The 24125-nt window shown below is 38.4% G+C and overlaps 1 protein-coding gene across 1 annotated transcript; it reads left to right on the plus strand.

Moving 5' to 3' along the window:
- Positions 1-167: 167 nt before the first annotated feature.
- On the plus strand, positions 168-21565 carry Pex3 (peroxisomal biogenesis factor 3). Its single transcript, XM_042687594.1, has 12 exons — positions 168-368; positions 7085-7216; positions 8536-8617; positions 9168-9211; positions 10616-10740; positions 11026-11092; positions 11195-11249; positions 12022-12190; positions 14078-14148; positions 19346-19468; positions 20364-20460; positions 21440-21565. Exons 1-12 carry the CDS (start codon positions 296-298, stop codon positions 21521-21523), a joined length of 1122 nt encoding a protein of 373 aa, XP_042543528.1. The 5' UTR covers positions 168-295; the 3' UTR covers positions 21524-21565.
- The last annotated feature ends 2560 nt before the right edge of the window (positions 21566-24125 follow it).

Genomic DNA, 24125 nt, shown 5'->3' on the forward strand with positions numbered 1-24125 from the left:
GCCTTCGGGCCCGGAACGCAGCACGCGCGGGCCCTCGTTTCCGGGGGGGGTGGGGGTGGAGTCGAATCGCAGAGCACCCGGGAGCGGTTTATGGACGGACCTGAGCGCCCGGACCGGTGAGCGGCGGCGGTCAAGGAGTGCGGCTGCGCGGCGGAGGCCACGCCCCCTCCCGCCGGGTGACAGCCTCCGCGGGAAGCGGCGGGAGCGGCGCCGCGGGACGCGGGTGACGAGGACGCCTCGGCCTGCGGGCGAACCAGCCCCTCACCGCCACCACGTCCCCTCGGGCTCGGCAGAGATGCTGAGATCGACGTGGAATTTCCTGAAGCGTCACAAAAAGAAATGCATCTTCCTGGGCACGGTTCTCGGAGGTGGGTGGCAGCGCGCCCCGGGGGGGGGGGGCGGCCTCCGGCCCCGGGACGGCGAGGGCCGGGCCCGCCGCGTCGGGGCCCCGGGGCCTGCGGAGCCGGGGCGAGCTTCCAGGCTGCTCTCCGACCCCTTCCGCCTCTGCGCCTCCGCCCCTCGCTCTGCCCCTTCCCCCACGCACACCTCTTTCCCCCGGGCCCCGAGGACCCGCAGGTTCGGTGTCAGGGTTCTGCTCTTTCGGGGGTGCCTGCTTTCTTTCTCATTTTCTTCTTTTCTGGCACTCCTAGGCGTTGGTTCGGGTTTCACCCCTTCACGCCGAGTTTCATAATATTCTAGAAGCGTTCGCTACAGCCTGCACTTGGGGTGCGGAGTGTGAAGGGTATCTTCCCCATTGGAAGTACGTGGCACTGAAGGACGGAAGGATGATTATATGGGAGAGGAACGTAAAGCCGTGTGCTAGTTGTGGCTCTGTCGTTTTAGAATACAAATTGCACAGCAACGCGCGACTCGATTTAGGGTTAGGATGTTCTTGCAGCCTTCACAGGATTAGCAAGGTTGGGGGTGGCTGAGAGATTTAGAAACAGGTAAGATAAAAATCTCCATGCTGGGTGTGTAGCTAGTACTACCTTGATTGAGGCCCTGAGTTTCATCCCCAGCTTTAGAGATACCTTGAGAACCTTTTCAAAGGTGAGAATAAAAAGCCTTTTGGACTAATAGAAGAAAAAGTCTAGGAGAGAATTTGAGAAAATTGCTTAAAACTTAAGTTCTAAAGAAATATCCTTATCTCTTACGGAATACTTTGGCTACTGAAGTACTTCAAAACCAAGAACTTGAGATGTGGCTCGAGTGGTAGAGTGTCTGCCTAAAAAGACCAATGCTCTTAGTTCAAACCCCAGTACTGAAAAATTGAATAATAAAGGACTTTCCTGGGTGAGATGGCTCATGCCTGTAATACGAGCTACTCTGGAGGCAGAGATCTGAGGATAGAGGTTTGAAGCTAGTCCCAAGCAGAAAAAAGCCCTTGAGCCGATTTATCTCCAATTAACAGAGGTGTGACCCAACTCATAGAGCACCCACCTTGAGTGAAAAAAGAGAGAGAGAGAGAGAGAGCTGGAGGCTAGAGTTCAAGCTTTAGTCTTGGTACACATACAGAAAAAAATAATAATAAAAGAAGAGGACGAACTGAAGTTCTCTAAAGAACTTGGTTTCTTTTCTCTATTATACTATATTCTATTACCTTCAATAATTAGAAATTATATTAACAATTTGGCATTAGGTGTTTCTTGAAAGTATGAGATAGTATTCTCTTATTTATTTATTTAGGTCATGAGGCTTGAACTCAGGACCTGGTTGCTGTCCCTGAATGTTTTGTGCTCAAGGCTAGTAGTGTTCTACTCCTTTGAGTGTCAGTTCTACGTTTTTTGGTGGTTTGATTGGAGACAAGAGTCCCAAGGACTTTCCTGCCTGGGCTGGCTTTGAACTCTAGACCTCTCATCTCAGCCTTCTAAATAGCTAGGATTACTGGTGTGAGCTACCAGGGCCTGGAAGACAAAGTATTCATGATAAGGCCATAATTTCATTCTGCATATCTCTGAGGTCTAGCACAAATTGGTAATAAGCATATGTAAATTTTGATTACCTTTAAGAACTTCTTTTTTAAAGCTTGGTTCCTTTGTTGACTTATTTTTATTTTATTTTGAGTTTATATTTGAAATATAAGAGGATTTTACTTTGGTATTTCCACACCATATACACCTGGTATGCTTTGAGCAAATTCTTTATAGATCAAATGTATCAGGCCCTGATGTTTAAAGTTTATTTAAACTCTGCTAAGACCACAAAAGGTATTTCATTTTTAAATGCTAGCAATATACATGTGATGGAAGACAAAATATATTTTGCTGCTACTGAAGGAAAAGAAATTCCCTCTATCAATTTTGGAAGGAAGGCATACCCCTTCTGGCTTATGGGACGGTTTTGAAAATTAATAGTTCAAGGTATCTGCAGGATTTGTTCACTTTAGGTGATGCCTTCTCTACCTTTATAGTCATCTCTGCCTAGGCACCCTTTGATAAAAACACCAATCATGTTGATTTAGTAACTTAGCCATAGTGACCTCATTGAATAATCTGGTTACCTCTCTAAAGACCTCTCTAGATCAGGTTACTTTCTAAGGTACTGGGATTCAAACATATGAATTTGGGGGAGAGGGGAGTACACACAATTTTTTTTTATTACACAGACCCAACCATCAGATTTACTCCAGAAAAAAATATTTTTACTCCAGAAAAATTGATATCTATGCAAAGGATGTCACTGAAGTATTTTATCTCACAAAGTAACTTGAGACAATAATCACTTGGCACAAAGCTTTTATTAGTCCATTATGCAAGAATAATACATGCAAATCATTCAGAATAGGCTATCGGAGTTTATCAGTTTCTTCATTCTGCTGGTTTTGTGGCTCCTATTGATTGATCATCAGAAAGATGACAATGAAAGCCTTTTATTATGAGCTTTTTTTTCTTAAGCATGATTATAATACATTTATTTGTATGCAAACATAGTGGCAACAACAAACATACTTTATTTCACTTTTAGAAAATACTCTTGGGGGGGGGAAGGGAGGGGAAGGAGAAGGATTGGGATTGGTGGGGGAGGGGGGAGGCTGGGAAGGGATGTGAAGGGTAAACCAAAGGAGGAGGCTGCAATGCTTGGTAAGAAATGTACGCATTATCCTGCCCATGTAATTGTAACCCCTCTGTACAGTATATTCACAAATAAAATAAATAAATAAATAAATACTATAAAAAAATAAAAAAAAAGAAAATACTCTTAGAGAACCATTATTTTAAAGGATGCATAAAAGCCCATCAACCACAGCAGTATTAATTAAAACCATCTGGTATGTGTTTTTGCTTTTGTAGTACCTAAAGCAATGCCCCCTCCTCACTTGTGATAAACAGACCAAATTCAATTATTTAGGTCAGGCACAGTTTCTGAGTTCTTTGTTCAATATTATGGGCCACAGACAGTTGGAGATAGGTGAAGATTACTTACTTCCCTACAGCCTGGCTGCCAAGATATAATGAAACCAAGTTTTGGCACACATTTACAAGGATCTATTAGCAAGCAAAGATGAAATAGTAACAGCCTGTTCTACAAGCTCATTGAACTCTGTCTTCCTTTAGTGCTATGACAAAACCATGAGTGCAAGGTTTACCTAAGAGAAAGGCAACAGAATTCTAGCTGTAGGATTCAGGTGGCCATCTGGTTAATTCTACTTGATTGAGAATCCTCAGGTTCCCAGGCTAAGCTATCCCTACTGCAGAACTTGCTGGATTCATACATTCAGGTCCATATGAACATGACTAAATATTAATAAAATGTTTTAGCTAGTCTAATGTCTTGAATACCAATTTGTTTTTCTCTAAGTCATTGTACTTGTTTAAAAATAAACATTTATCATGTCATACCAAGGTTAATGTCACAAAAGCATAATATGCTCAGATAATCAAGGATTTCCAACTTTCTTTTTTTTGTTTTTTGTTTTTGTTTGTTTGTTTGTTTGTTTTGGGTCCAGTCATGGGGCCTGAACTCTGGGCCTGGGCGCTGTCCCTCAGCTCTTCAGCTCAAAGCTAGTGCTCTACCACTTGAGCCACAGCACCACATCTGGCTTTTTTTCTTTTTGCTTATGTGGTGCTGAGGAATCGAACCCAGGGCCTCGTGCACGCAAGGCAAGCGCTCTACCACTGAGCCACCTTCCCACCCACCCCCAATTTCCAACTTTCTGTGTAACTAAGTGAGAGGTATGTCACTATGGGTTTTAGTTAGGGGCAAACATCAGTCACCGCTGATTAATTCTAAAACTCTATGCTACTTCCCATTTTAAGGGTCTATCAGTGTATTGCTCTTCCCCAATAAAAGGTACCAGGACAGTAACAGGCTTAAGGCAGGAAAGGAGAAAAGGACATAGGAGCTAAAGACAAAATTCTGCTTTTTTTGTATAAGAAGAGTGTTATTTCCTCTAGAGCCATACTAATGAGTTTGGTTACAAAACAGCCCGGGTCAAGAATGTCTGATTATATTTACTCCAGAAAAACTTATATCTAGGCAAAGGGTGTCATTGCAGTATTTTATTTCACAAAGTAACTTGAGACAATAATCACTTGGCACATAGCTTTTATTAGTCTATTATGCAAGAATGATAGAAGCAACTCATTCAGAGCTAGTTACAGCAGAATAGGCTGTCAAAGTTTATCAGGAATGTCTGATTCTTCCTTAGGCTTTGGCAGTGTCTGGTCCATTCAGGGTTGGGCCAGATGCTAAAGTTCCCTGAGCCTTCCTCTAATGTCACAGTGGCTCCTGCCCTCAAAACGCTGAGTAGATGGCTCTCCTTTCTTTAGGGATACTGGCTTCACACTAGGAGTTAGAGGTGCAGAAGGACTATCCCCTCCAGAAGAGTCAAGTCCACAGTTTTTCCCACAGTGGGTAGATCCAGTCTTTATGGAGCTTCAGTGAGTTTGCTTGTAACACAGTCACTTCTTTGTACCTTTGTTTCTTGAGATTATCTTGAGCCTGGATCAAAATGGAAGAATGTTACTCTGTTATTCATGAAGATAAATATATTTCCGCTCAAGTTACAAGCCGCCTTTAGTTCTGTCATGGAGCATGCACCGTACAGACAGGCAGTACACCGCTATGAGTCGGGTTTCCTCTCAGTGCTTTACTCCTCCTGACACTCAGTCTGAGAAACACAATAAAGCTCCCAAGCAGTAAATTTTACATCTTTATTTAGCTATTTGATTAGGAAGTTGTAGAGGTCTCAGCTTCTTGATAATTACTATTGGGGGCTAAAAATTTAAATTCTTTCAACAATATCATTCACAGCTGCCATTAACTTTTAAAGATATCTAAATTCTTCTCCAAATTATCCTTTTGACATAATGAGAGCTGAACTGGAGTCTTACCTGTGAAACATATGCTCATGTGATCTATTGTAATCCAAATGTTCTCTAGGCTAGACTAGATTTATTGATCCCTGTCACTGTGGACAATTAGCCTTAAGTTTTGCTTTTACTTCTGCAAATGTTTGGAGGAAAGGCCTGGAACCCCGAGAATGTCATCTGTGAAACTCCATTTCTGGCATTCATTGGTGCTGATCAGAGATAAAAGTTAGTTGACATACTTTTATCTTTCCAGCATGTCTTAAGCAAATATTATTAACCATCTGAGTGTTCAGGTTCCCAGTTAGGACAACTGTCCCCCACAAGGCATAGAGCAAAAATGTACACATTTGTATCTCATTGTGTCTGCTTAAATGTGCTAAATAACAGACTATATGATACCATTTGTGTTTTTACACTGAAGTATTGTAATAGCCTCTTCTTTCTTTCACAAATAAGTTATCAAGTATTAAATGGTCTTAAGTTTCATTGTTTCTCCTTTTCCCAGAGATTTTTTTGAATACACAGATAAATAGGTATCTACCAGACAACTTACCTTTCTTTCATTCTTTTAAAAATTTTCACCTTACAGCTTTAAGAAGTATTATGTGTTTATTGAAGAAAATATGGAAAATACAAAGAGACAGAAGGAAATCATTTGTTACCTCACATTGTTTATTATATATTAGGGATCAAAACTCATCCATTTTTCATGTATCTAGACCATTAAAAGACAAAATTTGGCCGGGTGCCTGTGGCTCACACCTGTAATCCTAGCTACTCAGGAGGCTGATTTGAGGATCACGTTCAAAGCCAGCCTGGGCAGGAAACTCCGTGATACTCTTATCTCCAATAACCACTAGAAAACTGGAAGTGGTGCTGTGGCTCAAGCAGTAAAGCGCTCACCTTGAGCTGAAGAGCTCAGGGACAGTGCCCAAGCCCAGAGTTTAAGCCCCATGGCCAACCAAAAAACAAACAACAACAACAACATAATTTGTCAGGTGCGTTGACTTGTATCTGCTACTTAAGCATCAGAGAGCTGGAGAATTACTTCTAGAGGCAAGTCCAAGGAAAAAATTAGCAAGACCCTCAATCTCAACACAAAATTATCCTAGTGTAGTGCTATGGGTTAGTAATCTAAAATATGGAGATGATCTCTGTCTAAGGGCAACCCAGGCAAAAACTAAAGACAGTATTGGAAAAATAACCTAAGAAATAAAAAGAGTCTTAGTGGGCCCTAAGTTCAAATCCTAGATCCCACTATCACTATCAAAAAGGGAATGATAAGAAAGAAAGAAAGAAAGAAAAAAAGAGAAAGAGAAGAAAGAGAGAAAAGAAGACACCTTTTGAGATCTTACTTTATCATGTAACAGTGTATTTCTTTGAGTCATTAACTATTTAATAATGTAGGTTTTTAATAGCTACATAAGATCTCATTGTGTGGCTAGATCATAATTTATTTAAACAATTCCATATTGCTAAATGTTTACCATCTTTCCAGTTAACTGTTAAAGGCATTGCCAGCCTCTCAATACTTGATTCCCTAGGGCTTGCTTCTTGTGTCCCCTTCATATCCTCGGTCCTTAGCTATGAGAATGTTTATCTTTCTCTTCAGTTCAGTCTTATACTGTTCTTTAATATGGTTTCGATAAAGCTCTTAATTTTTAGCTTCTGCTTGAGATAAGCCTTATAATTGGATAAACTAGGTTAAAATACTGTTGGGATTTTTAATACCTTAATTAATATACTTCTTTATTTTTAAAAAACGATTTTAGGAGTATATATCCTGGGGAAATACGGACAGAAGAAAATTAGAGAAATACAAGAAAGAGAGGCTGCAGAATATATTGCTCAAGCCCGACGTCAGTATCATTTTGAAAGTAACCAGAGGACTTGCAATATGACAGGTGAGGCGAAGAGAAATGTTTATTCATGTACAGAGTTGCTTGTTGATGTGTATTAATTCATAAATTTCCAGCACTGCAATTAGAGGAAAAGACAAAAAAAATGATTGATCTCGTGCATATTTGTATTAACTGAAATATATTATTTTAACGTTGACTTGTTAAAATCAATATAAATTTTTATTCTTTGTTTTGGGCAGTTTGGGTTTTTATTTGTCTGATCGTTTGGGGGTTTGTTTTTGTGCCAGTCCTGGGGCTTGAACACTGGGCTTGGGTGCTATCCCTGGTTTTTGGCTCAAGGCTAGCGCTCTACTTCTGGGGTTTTGTTGGTGGTGGTAGTGGTGGTGGTGGTTATTGGAGATGAGTCTCCTGGGCTTTCTGGCCCAGGCTGGCTTTGAGCTGTTGTCCTTAGATCTTGTCCTCCTGATTAGCTGAGATTGTAAGCATGACCCACCAGTACCTGGCTCTTACTCATTTATCTATTCACTCAGCAAATACTTGGAGTGCCCAGCACCAGGGAAATAGACAGGGAACAGTAAAAGTAAAAATAGCCAGGCACCAGTGCCTCATGGTAAAGATTCCAGAATAATGCCACCACCAGGTGCTAGCATCTCCAGGGAATAGATAACCATTCAAAGTGAAAAGGCACTAAAATTTCAGTAGAGAGAGAAAGATGGGCTGGGCGCTGGTGGCTCACACCTGTAATCCTAGCTACTCAGGAAGCTGAGATCTGAGGATCACCGTTCAAAGACTTAGCTCCAATTAACCACCAGAAAACCGGAAGTAGAGCTGTGGCTCAAGTGGTAGAACACTAACTTTGAAGTGAAGAACTGAGGGACAGCATCTAGGTCCAGAGTTCAAGCCCCACAACCAAAAAGAAAGAAAGAGAGAAAGGGAGGGAGGGAGGGAAAGAAAGAAGAGAGAGAGAGACAGAGAGAGAGAAGGGATGGGAGAGGAGAGGGAAGTGAAGAAAAGGGGACAGGAGGGAAGAGAAGAAGAAGGAGAAGGGGAGGGGAGGGGAGGGGGAGGAAAAATAACCATACAGTACAGATCACCACGATGTTGACATCTAGGAATAATAACTCTTATGCATATACTTAATTATATGGCTATAATCTTGGTGTATATGTAATTTTGTTCTATTAACATATGCCAGTAAATTATTATTAGCACACAATAGTAACTTTTAATAATAATACTTGAAATTCTCTAGCCTTGTCATTCCCTCCCAGCTCGTGCTGGAGGCAACTAGAGCGTGCATTTCCAGCGATGGCAGCGAATCACTTGTGATTTTCTATTTCTGTTGTCCATTTGTATTACAGTACTGTCCATGCTCCCAACACTAAGAGAGGCATTAATGCAGCAGCTTAACTCAGAAAGCCTTACAGCTCTGCTAAAAAACAGGTAATTGAAAATTATGGCATTTTTCAGTTTTGGACTGCACTTAACATAGTTTATAGGTTGAGCTAAAATATTTATCAAAAGTCTTAGTTAGCTTCCTTATTTTCATTATAAGAAAAGCTTGTGATACATAAACTCAGTTTAAAAACAAATGAGTATTTTACTAAGTCCATTTTATTTTCATTATTTAGACTCTTTCATTACACAGATCTTTTAAGGCAATAAAACATTCACACATTGTCATAAAACTAGATTTCCTATAATTTTGACATTATAAAGAAATCTTAGCATTGAGAGCTTATTTGGAATGTCTTCCTAACCCAGTTACCTCCCTAAATTGTTTCCACTGTAATAAATATTATTCACATACATTCTAAATAGATAAGCCATATGATTTACTATAAACAAAATGACCAGGTAATTTACATCAACATGTCACTTCGGGAAGCACAGGAGAGGGGTGTGCAGGAAATCAGTATGTACCAGGCACTCACCGGACCATGGAGCTCCAGCCCTAACACTCATTATTTTTTCTGACTTTTTTTTCCTTTAGGCCTTCAAACAAGATAGAAATATGGGAGGATCTAAAGATAATAAGTAAGCCTACATATTCTGTGTGACAGCACATCCTTGAACTGTTTATAAGGGAAGTTTTTTGTTCTATATCATATGAGTGTCTTTTTACCTTATAAAGTTTTCAGGATTATAAAACACTCATCAAGTAGATGAGTAGATATAATATCCAGTCACAGAAAATAATGAGTGGTGGTGGTGGTGGTATTATCATTGTTGTTCTTATGATAGTTCTGATATTTTTAACAGTGTATGTATGTGTGTATGTATATATAGAGTTGTATCTATAGGTAATTTTTCCCCTTCTGGTAATAAGGTACTCATGACCTTTTATCCTCACTCGATTTTTTTCTACTCATGGCTGGTGCTATACCACTTGAGCCTTGTCCTCAGTTCCTACCCTTATATGTTAAAGGAAGCTTGTATGTCATCTAATAAAGTAGCTTTACCATGTTATTGTATGAAAACTTTCATTCCTGATAAAAATTTGAAGTGTTTACCAGGAGCCTGTATATGTCTTTATGTCTTAAAAACTCAATAGTAGGAATCATCCCTTTGTTTTCCCATCCACTAAACTAATTCTTATCAACAGAATAATGAATGGAACCTTTCTAGAATCCTCTAGACCTTTTCTGCTATTACACTTTTTCTCACTCCCTGTGGCCAAAACTTTCCTCATTCCCTTTTTTTCAGTCCTTCACTCCCACTCATTCTTTGACACATTGTAGCCTGGCTTTTCTTCTCTTCCCTCCACCCAAGCAAATCTCCCAGCATGAGTAGTAACTTCTATGTCTCTAAATCCCCTGGATGCCTTCCTCCTACTAGATCTCTTGGTCATCTCCTCTGCCCTCTGTCTTCAACAGCCACATGCTCTTCTGCCTTGAAGCTTACTTTTCCTACTTTTCTCTCTTTCTATACCTTCCTTCAGTACATGGCTGGCTTCTACTCCTTTGCCTGCCATAGAAGAACAATAGCCCTCTTCTCTTAAATCTATAATGGCCCCTTTGAACAACTCAGAGTTCTGAGGCTTCAACTCAGTCCTTAGTTTCTGATTAAGGGGTGTGTGTGTGTGTGTGTGTGTGTGTGTGTGTGTGTGTGTGTGTGTGTGTGTGTGTGTGTGTGTGTGTGTGTGTGTGTGTGTGTGTGTGTGTGTGTGTGTGTGTGTGTGTGTGTGTGTGTGTGTGTGTGTGTGTGTGTGTGTGTGTTTATTTGTTTGTTTTTTCTTTCTGGTTTTGTGATACTGGAGCTGCTCATATGTTAAGTATGAGATATTTTGAACTAATACATTTTTATATTTGATATAGTTATAAATACATTTTAAAGATACTTTATTCTTTTAAAAAGGCATAGGGATAGTTCAGGATTTCACACATTTCCTGGTGTTTTAATAACAACACAAGGGTTATTTTTTTCTCTCTCTCTCTGAAGGTTTCACAAGAAGTGTTGTGGCCGTGTACAGCACCTGTATGCTGGTTGTTCTTTTGCGAGTCCAGTTAAACATAATTGGTGGATATATTTACCTGGACAATGCAGCAGTGGGCAAAAATGGCTCTGTAAGTTTAGTGGACACAATTGCATGTTGCTCTTTCAGGAAGTTCAGTTTGAGCGTTTACTCATTTTTGTAATGTATTTTACAATGTATATACCTTTATATTTCATAAGATTGTAAGCTTTTAGCCCTCTGAGTTTTACAAATATTTTGGAAGTAGACTTTCTGTATGTTAACGGATATTATTCCTACCATCCCAGAGCCTGAAAAATCTCAAATTCTACCAAAAATATTGCTGCTTTAATAGTGGACGTCTTGAATAATGTAACTTTATTTCTGTTTTGTGCAGACAGCTCTCGCTCCCCCAGACGTCCAGCAGCAGTATTTATCAAGTATCCAACATCTCCTCGGAGATGGTAAGATTCTACTTTGTGGCCTCTATACCGATTTCATTTATTTGTATTATTGAAGACTTATCTAGGGGAACAAGGCTTCTCATCGTGTTTCTCCCTTAATAGGTCTGACAGAACTGATCACTGTCATTAAACAAGCTGTGCAAAAAGTTTTAGGAAGGTAAGGTATTTTTCTGACTTCTTGATTCTGGTGAATAACAGAAAAAGTAGAATTGTTCCAGTGAAGTTAGTGACTTGACAAATGGTGAACTGTGAAACTATTTGTGATAATACGGATGCCAACCCTCAGTACTGCTTTGTAGAGTCCCTTTTTTTGTAAGTCTCCACCTTTACATATTGGGCAGAAACATTTATTTATTTCCAAACAAATCAGAAGAATTTGGATTATGAAATTAACAATCTACTTTAAAATCTGCTGCTGAGACTTTTACCTCCCACTTATACTAACAATATCTATAATTATAATAGGGATTTTATTATGTAATCTGTAGCAAAGCTGAATTTCCTTGGCTTCATAATAATGACCTGCAACTGGTGTCTGGTTTCTCCATTCTAGTCCAGTTAGCATTTTGTGATTTGACCAGATAGAACAAGTTTGCAGACAGAGGTCTGTTATGAAAGAGTGTGTTAGCCTGGTGCCAGTAGCTCATGCCTGCAATCCTAGCTACTCAGGAGACTGAGATCTGAGGGTCATGGTTCAAAGCCAGCCCAGGCAGAAAAGTCCCCATGTGAGACTTATCTCTGATAAACTACTCAGAAAAAGCTGGAAGTGGCACTGAAGCTCAAGTGGTAGAGCACTAGCCTTGAGCATAAAGAGGCTCAGTGACAGTACCCAGGCCCTCAGTTCAAGCCTTAGGACTGGCGAAAAAGAAAAGGATGTGTTTGAAATGTATTATCTAGTTTCAATTTATTCCAATTGTCTATGTTTCTAGTGTTTCTCTTAAACATTCTTTATCCCTTTTGGACTTGGAGCAAAAACTAAAAGAAATCAGAACCCTTGTTGAACAGCATAAATCTTCTTCTTGGATTAATAAGGATGGATCCAAATCTCTATTATGCCATTATATGATGCCAGATGAAGAAACTCCACTTGCAGTCCAGGTGTGTAATTCTTAACCATTGAATCAAGTTGTTGTTCTCTGTTTGTTATTCTTGAAATTAGATTTCTGAGTCTCTTGAAAAGTGATTTGAAAGACATGTGCTCCAATAATTTAAATAAAACCATGCTAAAACAGAAAATAAAACATGGCTGATTTCTAGTTTAAATCACTTACAATTTTAGCTACTTATATTATTTAGTAATAATATGAAACAGACACTGAAATATATATATAGATATATATGTGTATATAGATATAGATATGTAGATATATATGTATATATATATATATATGCCAGATGTAAAACAAGGAGTATATACATTATACTTGGAAAGTTCTAGAGGCAACGTCTTTAGTGTATCTATAGAGCTATGAGTGTAAGATCAAACAGCAGAACCTAGGGCAATATTATGTTAGGGCAAGATCATAAAGAGTTTTGTATGCCAAGAAAAGGAATCTGAGCTCCAATTTGTGGCCATAAATTTAAACTACATTCAAACATACTTTCAAAAATAAATAATGTCTTGGGAGTGGCACTATAGCTTAAAGTGGTTAAGTGCTAGCCTTGAATGAAGAATGCTCAGCGACAGTACTCAAGCACTGAGTTCAAGCCCCACCACTGACAAATAAATAAACAATATAAATAAATAAATAAGTAATGTCAGTAGGAAAATGACTGGAAGAAAGCTGTAATCATCTAGTTGAGAAACAAAAAAGATTATAATATTAACAGTTATCACCTCTGGCATTGGTACATACTGTGTGTCCTGAGCACTTGTTATATAAGTTATTCATTGATTAAGAGCAATAAAAATGCCAAAGATTGCATGCTATGTAGCTTATCTTTTTTGGGGGGGAGGAGGGGTCCAGTCGTGGGGGCCTGAACTCTGGGCTTGGGCGCTGTCCCTCAACTCTTCAGCTCTACCACTTGAGCCACAGCACCACTTCTGGCTTTTTTCTTTTTGCTTATGTGGTGCTGAGGAATCGAACCCAGGGCCTCAGGCATGCAAGGCAAGCACTCTACCACTGAGCCAACTTCCCAGCCCCTATGTAGCTTATCTTAAAATTAGTAATTTTTCATTTATAAATTGAATTAAACTTAAATTTTCTGCGATTGGGGAGATTAGCTCTTACTTACCCAGCAGAGCCTCGGAAGCTGTAATACCTCAGCATAGAGCCCCATCAATAGAATGCCATGTTCTCATTGATGGCAGATTTTTCCTTTCCCTTTCCCTAGACACTCCACAGATGACCCCCTAGGGGAAAGACACTGTATTTATGAGTGGTCCAGAAAAGAAGAAAAAAGTCACAATCCATTTGAGGTATTCTGTGATTTGAAAGACAGAGACTAAACTGAACAAAGGGGACAGAAGTAAAGAAAGAAATCAGAAAAAAAAAAAACTTACAAAATAGGACCTCAAGAAAATACAATAAAAACGATCATCAGTGACCTTTCACCAAATAAGAAGCTTTCTGGAGCTAGGAAATAGTAGCAAATTTTAAAATTTAATAGTGGAACTAAAAAGAAAATGGTTCAAAGGGATGCGTAAAGATAGGACAATGCACCAAATCCTACTGAAACAGAAAGTCAGACTGAAAAAACACCCATATTTCCTGATAAAATCTCTTCAGAGTGACAGAAAAATATACCTCCTCTGCATTCTTCAAACCTACCTTCTTCCTTGTCTGTATATGCTAGAATTCAACCAAAGAAGGTCCAAATAAAGACCTTACAGCCTTATATAGGTTTAAGACTTTGGAATTAGTTCTGATTCTTGATAGAACTTATGCTTTTAAATTTCCAGAATTTTTTTTGTGACTTTGACCAATTACTTCATGATCCTCTGCTGATATCTGCACACTGAAATGTGGCATTCTCATTTTACAGGCCTGTGGGCTTTCTCCGAGAGATATTACCACTATTAAACTTCTCAGTGAAACTAGAGACATGTTGGAAAGGTATGTAGACTGCATGTAAAGGAAACTGTGTTTGTACTTTATATGAACTTAACACTTGTTAGTGTTTCTTGAACAGATAGCCAGCATTGCATTAAAAATTAAATTTTAAGTCTGTTCCTGTGCCTTCAGGAAGGATTTCCTGCCTAAAGTAGAGGGAATGGATTTTTTTTAAGATACCCACTGTTTAAGATCCTGATCTACTGTTAAGAGTCAGAAGATAGTAGCATTTATATTTTGATAAACCATCCTATAATAATTCTCGTATACTATATATATATATATATATATATATATATACACACACACATACATACATACATACATACATACATACATATACTAGCACATGGTCAACAAGCAGCTCTGTTAAACAGAAACAAAAAAAGTAAAATTTAACCACCAAAAACTGAAACTGTAGCCACATGCTGTGGCTATCAAATTGAAGTTCAGCTACCCAGTTGAAGCTACTGAATGATAAAGTGGGGAGTGGGAGGTAGGAAGAATTGTTCTTGTTTCTTGAGAGCAAGCACTAATCGGCTCTACTCAGCCCTCTAGTATGCACATAGGTTTGTACATACACACACACACACACAGTTAGACACCATCTTCAGAATGACTCATTAACCCTAAATCAGTTAGCGTAGACAATGATGTTAATAAAACCTCTTTTGGTTATTTGTATTTTGTTAGACAGGGTCTTGCTCTCAAGTCTTAACTGATCCTGAATTCACAGTCCTCTTACCTTAGCATCCTAAGTGCTAGGATTAGAGGTGTGCAATATCACACCTAGCTCCTAAAATCTTTGAGTGATAAAAATTTCACTTCCTTTCTAAACTGTTGCTGTTTTAAGGCACCCAAAATAGAGGAGAAAATAACATTTAAAAGACAGTGCATATAAGACCCCATGAACTGAATTCAAGGCTGCTCAACCTTGGCTGAGCCACTTAAACTTTTAAGGTAATTTTATCATTGAGAAATACCATAGTATCTAACCAACCAACTATATGTTAAAGAATACAAATATCTGTTATTTTTTTATTATCTTTAAGAGTTGTACAAAGGAGTTGCATTTAACAAAGCAATTTATGGAAACAATATATCTTAATCAATGTCACCCCTCTGAACATTCTCACACAACCATCTTCTGGCTACCCCTTCCCTCATTCTTCTTAATTTTGTAGCACATACATTGGATTCTTGAGTGCATTCTCCCCCTCCTCTTCATTCCTCTACCCCTTTCTGTTAGATTCCACCCAACCCTTTTCTAGTAACTGCTCCCTGGTGTTTTATTTTGTTCACTTTCCTTTCTAGGAATTAATTTATTTCATTTCTCAATTAAAGATGTCAGATGCCTCCTTGGGATAATTTATACCTTTTTTTCCCTCTAGTTCTCTTTTCTGAGGAAATGATATTCCTTTCTTGGAATAAATTCTTCTTGATCTTGAAGAAAATCAGCACTGATAGTTAACTGAGTCACAAATCCCATGTCAAAATTTGTCAGTGCTTTGTCTTTGTCCAGTGGCCACTGAGTCTTGTTTTCTTTTCAGATCTTCACCAAATCATTCCATGAGACTCTAGGAAAGGTCAATGTTGATCTTTTGCTAAATATAGGGAATATGTAATGTTCTTCTTTCTCAACTTTTCTCTAATTTTTGACACTATTGATAAAGCATTTCTTATTGTTTTGTCACATATGTGACCATATATTATATTTTCTCTCCTAGTTCTTAGGTTCTTGTAACTCTGTCTTTCCTTTAAACATTAGTGCTTCCCAGGGATTGTTCTTATTTTATCAGCAACCTCTGATAAAATTGCATTTACACTTCCATTGCTCTAACTGCAATCTGTATGCTTATTATTCCCAAATGTAGTATTAACCTAGTCCTCTACCATGGGGCATACCCACTTCACAGAGCAAATGTTTAGTAAACCAACGCTGCAAAAAACAATTGGTCTAGAGTATGATTTCTGCATTTCAACATTAGGATTAATATATTGATTCATTTATCTTCTTCAAATATTCTTTGGTCTATTATATTAGATACTGCTTTAGGTGCCTCATGTTCATTCTTTCTGGGACTTCTAATGGGAAAAACAAAAATCCAAAAATTAATAAGCTTACTATGTTGTTAAGTATTTGTGACTTCATTGATGAAATGAGCATGTTGCCAGGCTAGAGAGAGAGCAGAGATGCTGTTTGTGTAGGTTGGTCTGAAAAGGCTCTCTGAGAAGATTCGTTGGAGCAGATATGAATCCCCTGTGGATGTGAGCTTTATGATTAGAGAGAGTACAGTTTGAAGAAGAACAGGTGCACAGGAGCTAATGTTTATCTTATTGAAGGAACAGCAAGGAGGCCAGTGCTGAGCACAGTGACCAGGAAGTGAGGATGGAGAAATAGGATGTTGGACCTTTTAATCCATAAGACAATTGTTTATGTGAGATTTGTGATTGCTTGATTCTTTTCCATTATCATTACTTATTTAGTATTAAAAACAATACATTATGTGTATTTCAGCATTTTCCTTTTTTTTCTTTCTTTCTTGTTTTAGTTGTAGGGCTTGAATTCTGGGTCTGGGCGCTATTCCTGAGCTCTTCGGCTCAAGGCTAGAGTTCTACCACTTGAGCCACAGCGCCACTTCTAGTTTTCTGGTGGTTAATTGGAGAAAGGAGACTCATGGACTTTCCTTGCCTGGGCTGGCTTTGAACTGCAATCCTCAGATCTCAGCCTCCTGAGTAGCTAGGATTATAGGCATGAGCCACCAGCGCCCGACAGCATTTTTCTTATAACATATGTAGAACCATGTAACTTACGACATGTAAGCCTTGTATGTAATGCTTTTTAAATTCTGAGATTTATAGAAAGCTATTAGAAAGTTTTAAGCAATAAGCATTGCTTTATTTTTGACTATAAAGAAACAGAAATGGGAAAAGGGAGCTAGTTTTTAAAATGTGATAGACTTAAACTAACATGACATGTTGAATTGAAACCTCTCTGTGCAACTACTTTAAATTTTTTTTTGAAAGAATTTGAAGCCAGGTGCGGTGGTTCATGCCTATAATCCTAGCTATTAAAGAGGCTGAGATCTGATAATCACAGTTCAAAGCCAGCCGGGGAAGAAAAAAGTATGAGACTCTTATCTCCAGTTAACTACTCAGAAAAGCTGGAAGTGGTGCCATGGCTCGTGGTAGAGTGCTAGCCTTGAGCACAGAGAGACTCAGGGACAGCACTAGGCCCTGAGTTCAAGCCCCAGGACCAGCAAAAAAAAAAAAAAAGGAATTTGAGTGGGGCTGGGAAGTGGCTCAGTGGTAGAGCGCTTGCCTTGCATGCCTGAGGCCCTGGGTTCGATTCCTTAGCACCACATAAGCAAAAAGAAAAAAGCCAGAAGTGGCGCTGTGGCTCAAGTGGTAGAGCACTAGCCTTGAGCTGAAGAGCTGAGGGACAGCACCCAGGCCCAGAGTTCAGGCCCCACGACCGGACCCAAAAAAAAAAAAAAAGGAATTTGAGCTGAGTGTCAATGAATATCTAAGAAGACTAGAAATTAGCATTTTTGATCACTTGTACTCCAAGTGTAATTCTCTGCTATCCCGTACAAAGTTAATGAGACCCTATATTAAAAACAAAACACAAAACAAAGGAGGCTGAGAGTTGAGCTCAAGTGGTAGAGCATTTGTAAAGGAGAGTTCTTGAGTTCAACTTCTAGTTAAAAAAAGAGAGAGAGGGCTGGGAAGGTGGCTCAGTGGTAGAGCGCTTGCCTTGCATGCATGAGACCCTGGGTTCGATTCCTCAGCACCACATAAGCAAAAAGAAAAAAGCCGGAAGTGGCGCTGTGACTCAAGTGGTAGAGCGCTAGCCTTGAGCTGAAGAGCTGAGGGACAGCGCCCAGGCCCAGAGTTTAGGCCCCATGACCGGACCCAAAAAAAAAAAGAGAGAGAGAGAGAATAAAACTCCAGTGGGGGAAGAGTGAAGGAAATGGGGGAGGGAAGGGATAGTAGTAGAAAAAACAATGCTGGACAAGATATGTACCCATTATCTTACTCATGTAACTGTAACCCCTCTGTGTACAGCATGTTTACAATAGAATAAAATTGTTTTTTAAAAAAGTAACTACCAAGCTAATGTCTAAATTTTTTAATTAAAAGTTAAATGTTTTTTTTCCTTAAAAGAAAGAGAGAGAAGGAAAGAAATGGAAAACAAAAATGAAAAGAAAAAAGAAAAGTACCAGTGGCTGGTACCTGTAATCCTAGCTATTCAGGAGGCTGAGATCTGAGGATTGTGGTTCAAAGCCAGCCTACAAAGAAAAACCTGAGAGGTTCTAACTCCAGTTAGATCTCCAAATAACTAGCACTAACGTCAGAATGTCAGGCCATAAGTAGAAAAGATGAGCAAGTACAAAGCCTTGAGTTAAAACCCTGGTGTGCGTGCGCGCACGCACACACACACACACACACACACACACAAAGAAGAAAGGAAGAGGAAGAGAGAAAGTTGTAGAGAGGAAAGGGAAGAAGACCTAAATTTACTGTGTGATCTAGCGAGTCCAAAATAAAATGAAAGCCAGCTATGGTGACCCAGACCAGGAATCCCAGTTGCTCTGGAATTGGAAGCAATAGAGAATTGTGTCTCAATAAAGATTGTAAAGCAAAGATATAGTTGGTCATTGTACGAGGATTCAGGAGATTCCCCAAAAAAGTAATACTATTGACACTTTTAAAAACACATTAGGGCTGGGAAGGTGGCTCAGTGGTAGAGCGCTTGCCTTGCATGCCTGAGGCCCTGGGTTCAATTCCTCAGCACCACATAAGCAAAAAGAAAAAAGCCGGAAGTGGCGCTGTGGCTCAAGTGGTAGAGCGCTAGTCTTGAGCTGAAGAGCTGAAGGACAGCGACCAGGCCCAGAGTTCAGGCCCCACGACCAGACCCAAAAAAAACAAAAAACAAAAAACACATTTTACAAAATGCTGATTAACCTAAGAAAAATCTAGGGATTTGGGTGAATTCCTAATTTTGTTGTGCTAATTATAATAAATGAATTTAATGTTTAACTTTGAAAAATTAACTCCTCCATAAATCTTTACAATACTTCAGGCTGTGAGATTGTAACTAGAATTGTGGTTCTCAAAGTAGACACATAATTATTGAATTTTTTCCTTTTTATTGAAAAATCTAGAAAAAGTAATATATACTTCTTATTTTATGTAGCCCAGATTTTAGCATGGTTTTGAATACCTGTTTAAACAGAGGATTCAGCAGACTTCTGGACAATATGGCTGAATTCTTTCGACCTACAGAACAGGACCTCCAGTATGGCAACTCCATGAATAGGTAAGGTAACACAGAAAAATGATACCATACTCAAAACATAGTGCTTTTAGCTGTGTTTATTTTGTTGTTGTTGGTGGTGGTGGTGGTCATGGGGCTTGAACTCTGAGCCTGGCGGCTGTCCCTCAGCTCTTCAGCTCAAGGCTAGCGCTCTACCACTTGAGCCACAGTGCCACTTCTGGTTTTCTGGTGGTTTATTGGAGATAAGAGTCTCAGATTTTCCTGCCCAGACTGGCTTTAAACCGTAATCCTCAGATCTCAGCTTCCTGAGTAGCTATGATTACAGGTATGAGCCACTGGTGCCTGTCTTTATATAATCATTTTTCAAAAATCAAACTTTGGAATTTTAAAGAAGATAAAAAAATTCTTATACCCCAAAAAAGCAAAAAAAATATATTCAGAGAGTTAGGGCTTAAGTTAAAAAATAAAATACAAAATCATGAATACATACATATATGTATATAAGAATTTTTCCATTAAGTCAGTTTTAATTGTTATTTCTGTGTGGAACAATTCTATTTGAGTTTGTTAAACATATTTTTGTAAGTATCCTTCAATGTCTATATTGGTTGTATAATTAAAATGTTAAAATAAAGTCGGGCACAAGTGGCTCACACCTATAATCCTAGATACTCAGGAGGCTGAGATATAAGGATTGTGGTTCAAAGCCACATCCAGGCAAGAAAGTCTGTGAAACTCTTCTCTCCAATTAACTACTACCAAAAAAGCCCGAAGTGGGCATGTAGCTCAAATTGTAGAGTGCTAGTCTAGAGCAGAAAAGTTCAGGGACTGTACCCAGGCCCTGAGTTTAAGCCTCAGCACTGGAACCAAAAAAAAAAAAAAGTTAAAATGTCTATAAGGGAATTTCAAAAATTAATTACTGTGCTAATTTTTTCAGTCTCTCTAGTGTCAGCCTGCCTTTAGCTAAGATAATTCCCATAGTAAATGGACAGATCCATTCCGTTTGCAGTGAAACACCTAGTCATTTTGTTCAGGTAAGAAGAAAGCTTGGGGGTATTTTTGAAAACAAATTGCATTCATGATGCGATCGTTTTCTAACATAAAACTACATTCTCTGATGGTTTATTTTATAAAAACAAAAATTGGAAACTGCAATATGAGTGTGGCAGAATGCCTATGGGAGTAATAATATTTAATAGTAATTTATACAGTTGGGAATACATTTTCCATGTTACAGCATAAATACATATTTACTGCACTATAGTCCAGACACATTGTAAGTGTTAGCTGAATTTACGTAGTGTTATCATGTGTTGCGGTAAAGATTTGGTGCCTCATAGAAACTAAGGAGGACAAGAAAATTTTGTAAAAAAATAAAAATAAAGCATTGTAGTAATTAACAAAATATAACTATAATAGTGCATCAGTAATCCATCACTAAAAGCTGCATAAGCAATGAAGTACTTAGTTTTTTCACTAGACTACCTCCAGCTCCATTTTTTGGGGGAATGCATTGAGTAAAACTGATTTTAATAGGAGTACAATGATAATTTTTTCATAGTTTTACATTCCCAAATCCCTTAGGAGAAGTTAAGCACCTTTGATCTAAATTATGTTATTTGTCCATATGTGTTATGCATATGTAAAATATGCATACTACACATACACAAATCATGTTAAAATACAAAATCGTGTTATGTGTATATCAAAAGTATCTGTAGGCTTACGACTTTTGTATGCCCTCATTTATTCAGTAGAAATTCTTGTAGCACCTAACCTACACAAAGACTATTTTAGATTCTTTCCCCTATATTATACCACTGTCTTTCTCGTAAGAACCTAAACAATGCATTATTTCCTATAGTCTATTACAAGAAAAAGATTCCTTCTCATAAATGGCATCCTTCTTATCCTTAAATACCACGAAGTTACAAGTAAATTCCTGGCTTATTTGGAGTGAGTTCAGATTCATCAGTGTGTCCGAACGCGACGTTTCCCTGTCTTCTTTGCTAGGACCTGTTGATGATGGAACAGGTGAGAGACTTCGCTGCTAATGTGTACGAAGCCTTCAGCACCCCTCAGCAGCTGGAGAAGTGAGACTTTTTCCTTCAAGAAAAACTCTTGGGATCCATTCATGCTACAAAATACATGGAATGAATCAACTATACCTAGAGCAACAATTTGTTACCAAAATGCCTAATAAAAATATATTCTTAATCAAAGTCTTCATTTCATAATGAAGTAGATTTATTTAGCATCTTAATATATTTTTAAGCCCATCAAAAAACCAGTTTTTGTGAATATATGTACACACAGTGCAAATAATGGAATTTATAGTTTGTTACACCATGGATATTTGATCCAAACTGACTAAAAACAAATGTAGATACTTTTATACATATATACTTATGAGATGAAATGTTGTGTACTTTGACATTAATCTTGAGAAAAAAATCTATTTGGGAAATAGGTCTAAGATGTGTGGAGTTTGGGAAATCTGCTTTTTAACTAATCAAAGTTAATTGCACTCTGCCTTTATAACAAAAGTAAATCAGACTTTTCTCCAGTTATCCTTTAGAGGAATAAATGGCTGTCTCAGATACACCCAGCAGACTTTCCTTCTTAGGAAAATCAGTGAACTTTAACAATTACAATCAGCTCCTTTTTCCTTTGCTATTTCTCTGTGGTATTTTCTAAGGCTTACCTTAGAGAATTTTAAACTGACCTATAAGCTAAAATTGTGTTGACACTGTGCATGGCTATTATTGATTACATAGTTTTATGTAAATACTTCTAACAACTTACTTTGTATTGATTTTGAGTACATTGAATATCTTATTGCAATAAACTATTTTAATAAAATAGAATTTGTCTAGTTAATACTTTTCAACCATTCATATATTTGACCCCTACTATTTTTGCTGTTATTTTTGGAGAACAGAGGTTTTTAAATTTTCATTTTAGCTGGTAAGGTGATGCTTTTAACTTTCTTATAGAAAAAATAATACTACATTTTAAAAAAGAACTGATTATTTCTATACATTTAGAAGTGCAATGAGGTCAGAAATAAATGAATCATTGTCATCAGTGTCAGTATCTTGCTAGGAATGGCTTATTTTCATAATATCAATTTATGTTCTCCCTATAAATTAGATAGCTAAATAGAAGAGGGTAAGAAATGAATAGTGAAGTCTTAATTGTACAAGGGGTTATTTTGGTGCAGTATTTCCATATGTGTAGTATACTTTAATCATTCCTTTTACTGTTCTTTCTCCCTCCTCTTTTAAATTATTTTAACAGGTTTCATTTTTTCATGTGTATTTAAAATACTTCCAATGTGTTTGTCACCCTTGAGCTTTTCACCTCCCCCTCCTCCCACTGTTTCTACTCTAATAGTCCTAGTCTTAGACTTAGGTCATTTTTTTTTTTTGTCTAGATTCCATATATGAGGAAAAACATAATATTTCTTTCAAAAAATGGCTTATTTCACTTTAACATGAAGATCTTCAGTTCCATTTTCCTGCAAATGACTTCATTCTTTATTTTAAAAAGACTGTATGTTTCCTCATTTGTATTTTATTTTTAATATAATTTTATTGTTATTCTTAAAGTATTATACAGAGGGTTTACCATTTCATTAGTCAGGCAGTGAGTAGATTTCTTTCTTTGTTTGGAGTTTTTTTTGTTTTGTTTTACTGGTTATGGGGCTTGAACTGAGGGCCTGGGCCCTCTTTTTGTTCAAGGCTAGTGATCTACCACTTTCAGCCACAGCACTACTTCCAGTTTTCTGGTGGTTAATTGGAGATAAGTCTCACAGACTTTGCTTCCTAGGCTGGCTTTGAACTGCGATCCTCAAATCTCAGCCTCCTGAATACCTACGTTTACAACTATGAGCCGTCAGCACCTGGCTGAGTACATTTCTTTTTTCAAAAATGTCACCCCTTCCTTTGCTCTGCCCCAGTTCCTGCTCCATCCCTGCCCACAAATTACATAGTACATAGTTCATGTGGGGGTGGGGGTGGGGGGACGGGAATACTAGGGATTGAACTCGGGGCTTTATCATTTGAGCCATGTTTTCTAGTTTTTATTATTTATTGATTTTTTTCAGATAGGGTATCATTTTGCCAGGGACTACTTGACCACTGCTCTTCTCAGCCCACTACCCTCCTACCTACACCTTCTCTGTAGCTAGGATTACAGGTATGTGTCACCACGCCCAGCTTATCATAATCTTGTGATCAGGTTTCTAGTTCTCCTGCACTAGATGATGGCTTCCAACCACAATCCTCCCTTACCTGCCTTCCAAGTAGCTGAGATTACAGGTATGTTTTGTTCCTCAGTTGATGAGCACCTACGCTGGTTCCACAGTTTGACTGCTGTGATAGTACTGCTATAAGCATGGGTGTGCAGGTATCTACAGCATGCTCATTTATATTCCTTCAGCTATTTGCCCAGGAGTGCTATAACAGAATCATAGGGTAGTTCGGACTTTATAGTGTTTTGAGGGACCTCCATACTGACTTGTATAGTGTCTGCACTACTTCACACTCCTAGCAACAATGTATAAGGCATAAGGTTCCTCCTCCACCCCATCCTTGCCAGTGTCTATAGCTGTTTTCTTTTTGTTGGTGGTGGTAGTCATGGGGCTTGAACTCTGGGCCTGGGCGCTGTCCCTCAGCTCTTCAGCTCAAGGCTAGCA

Source organism: Dipodomys spectabilis, unplaced genomic scaffold, assembly GCF_019054845.1.
Source record: "Dipodomys spectabilis isolate Male_0828 unplaced genomic scaffold, ASM1905484v1 ptg000001l, whole genome shotgun sequence".
NCBI classification, from domain to species: Eukaryota; Metazoa; Chordata; class Mammalia; order Rodentia; family Heteromyidae; genus Dipodomys; species Dipodomys spectabilis.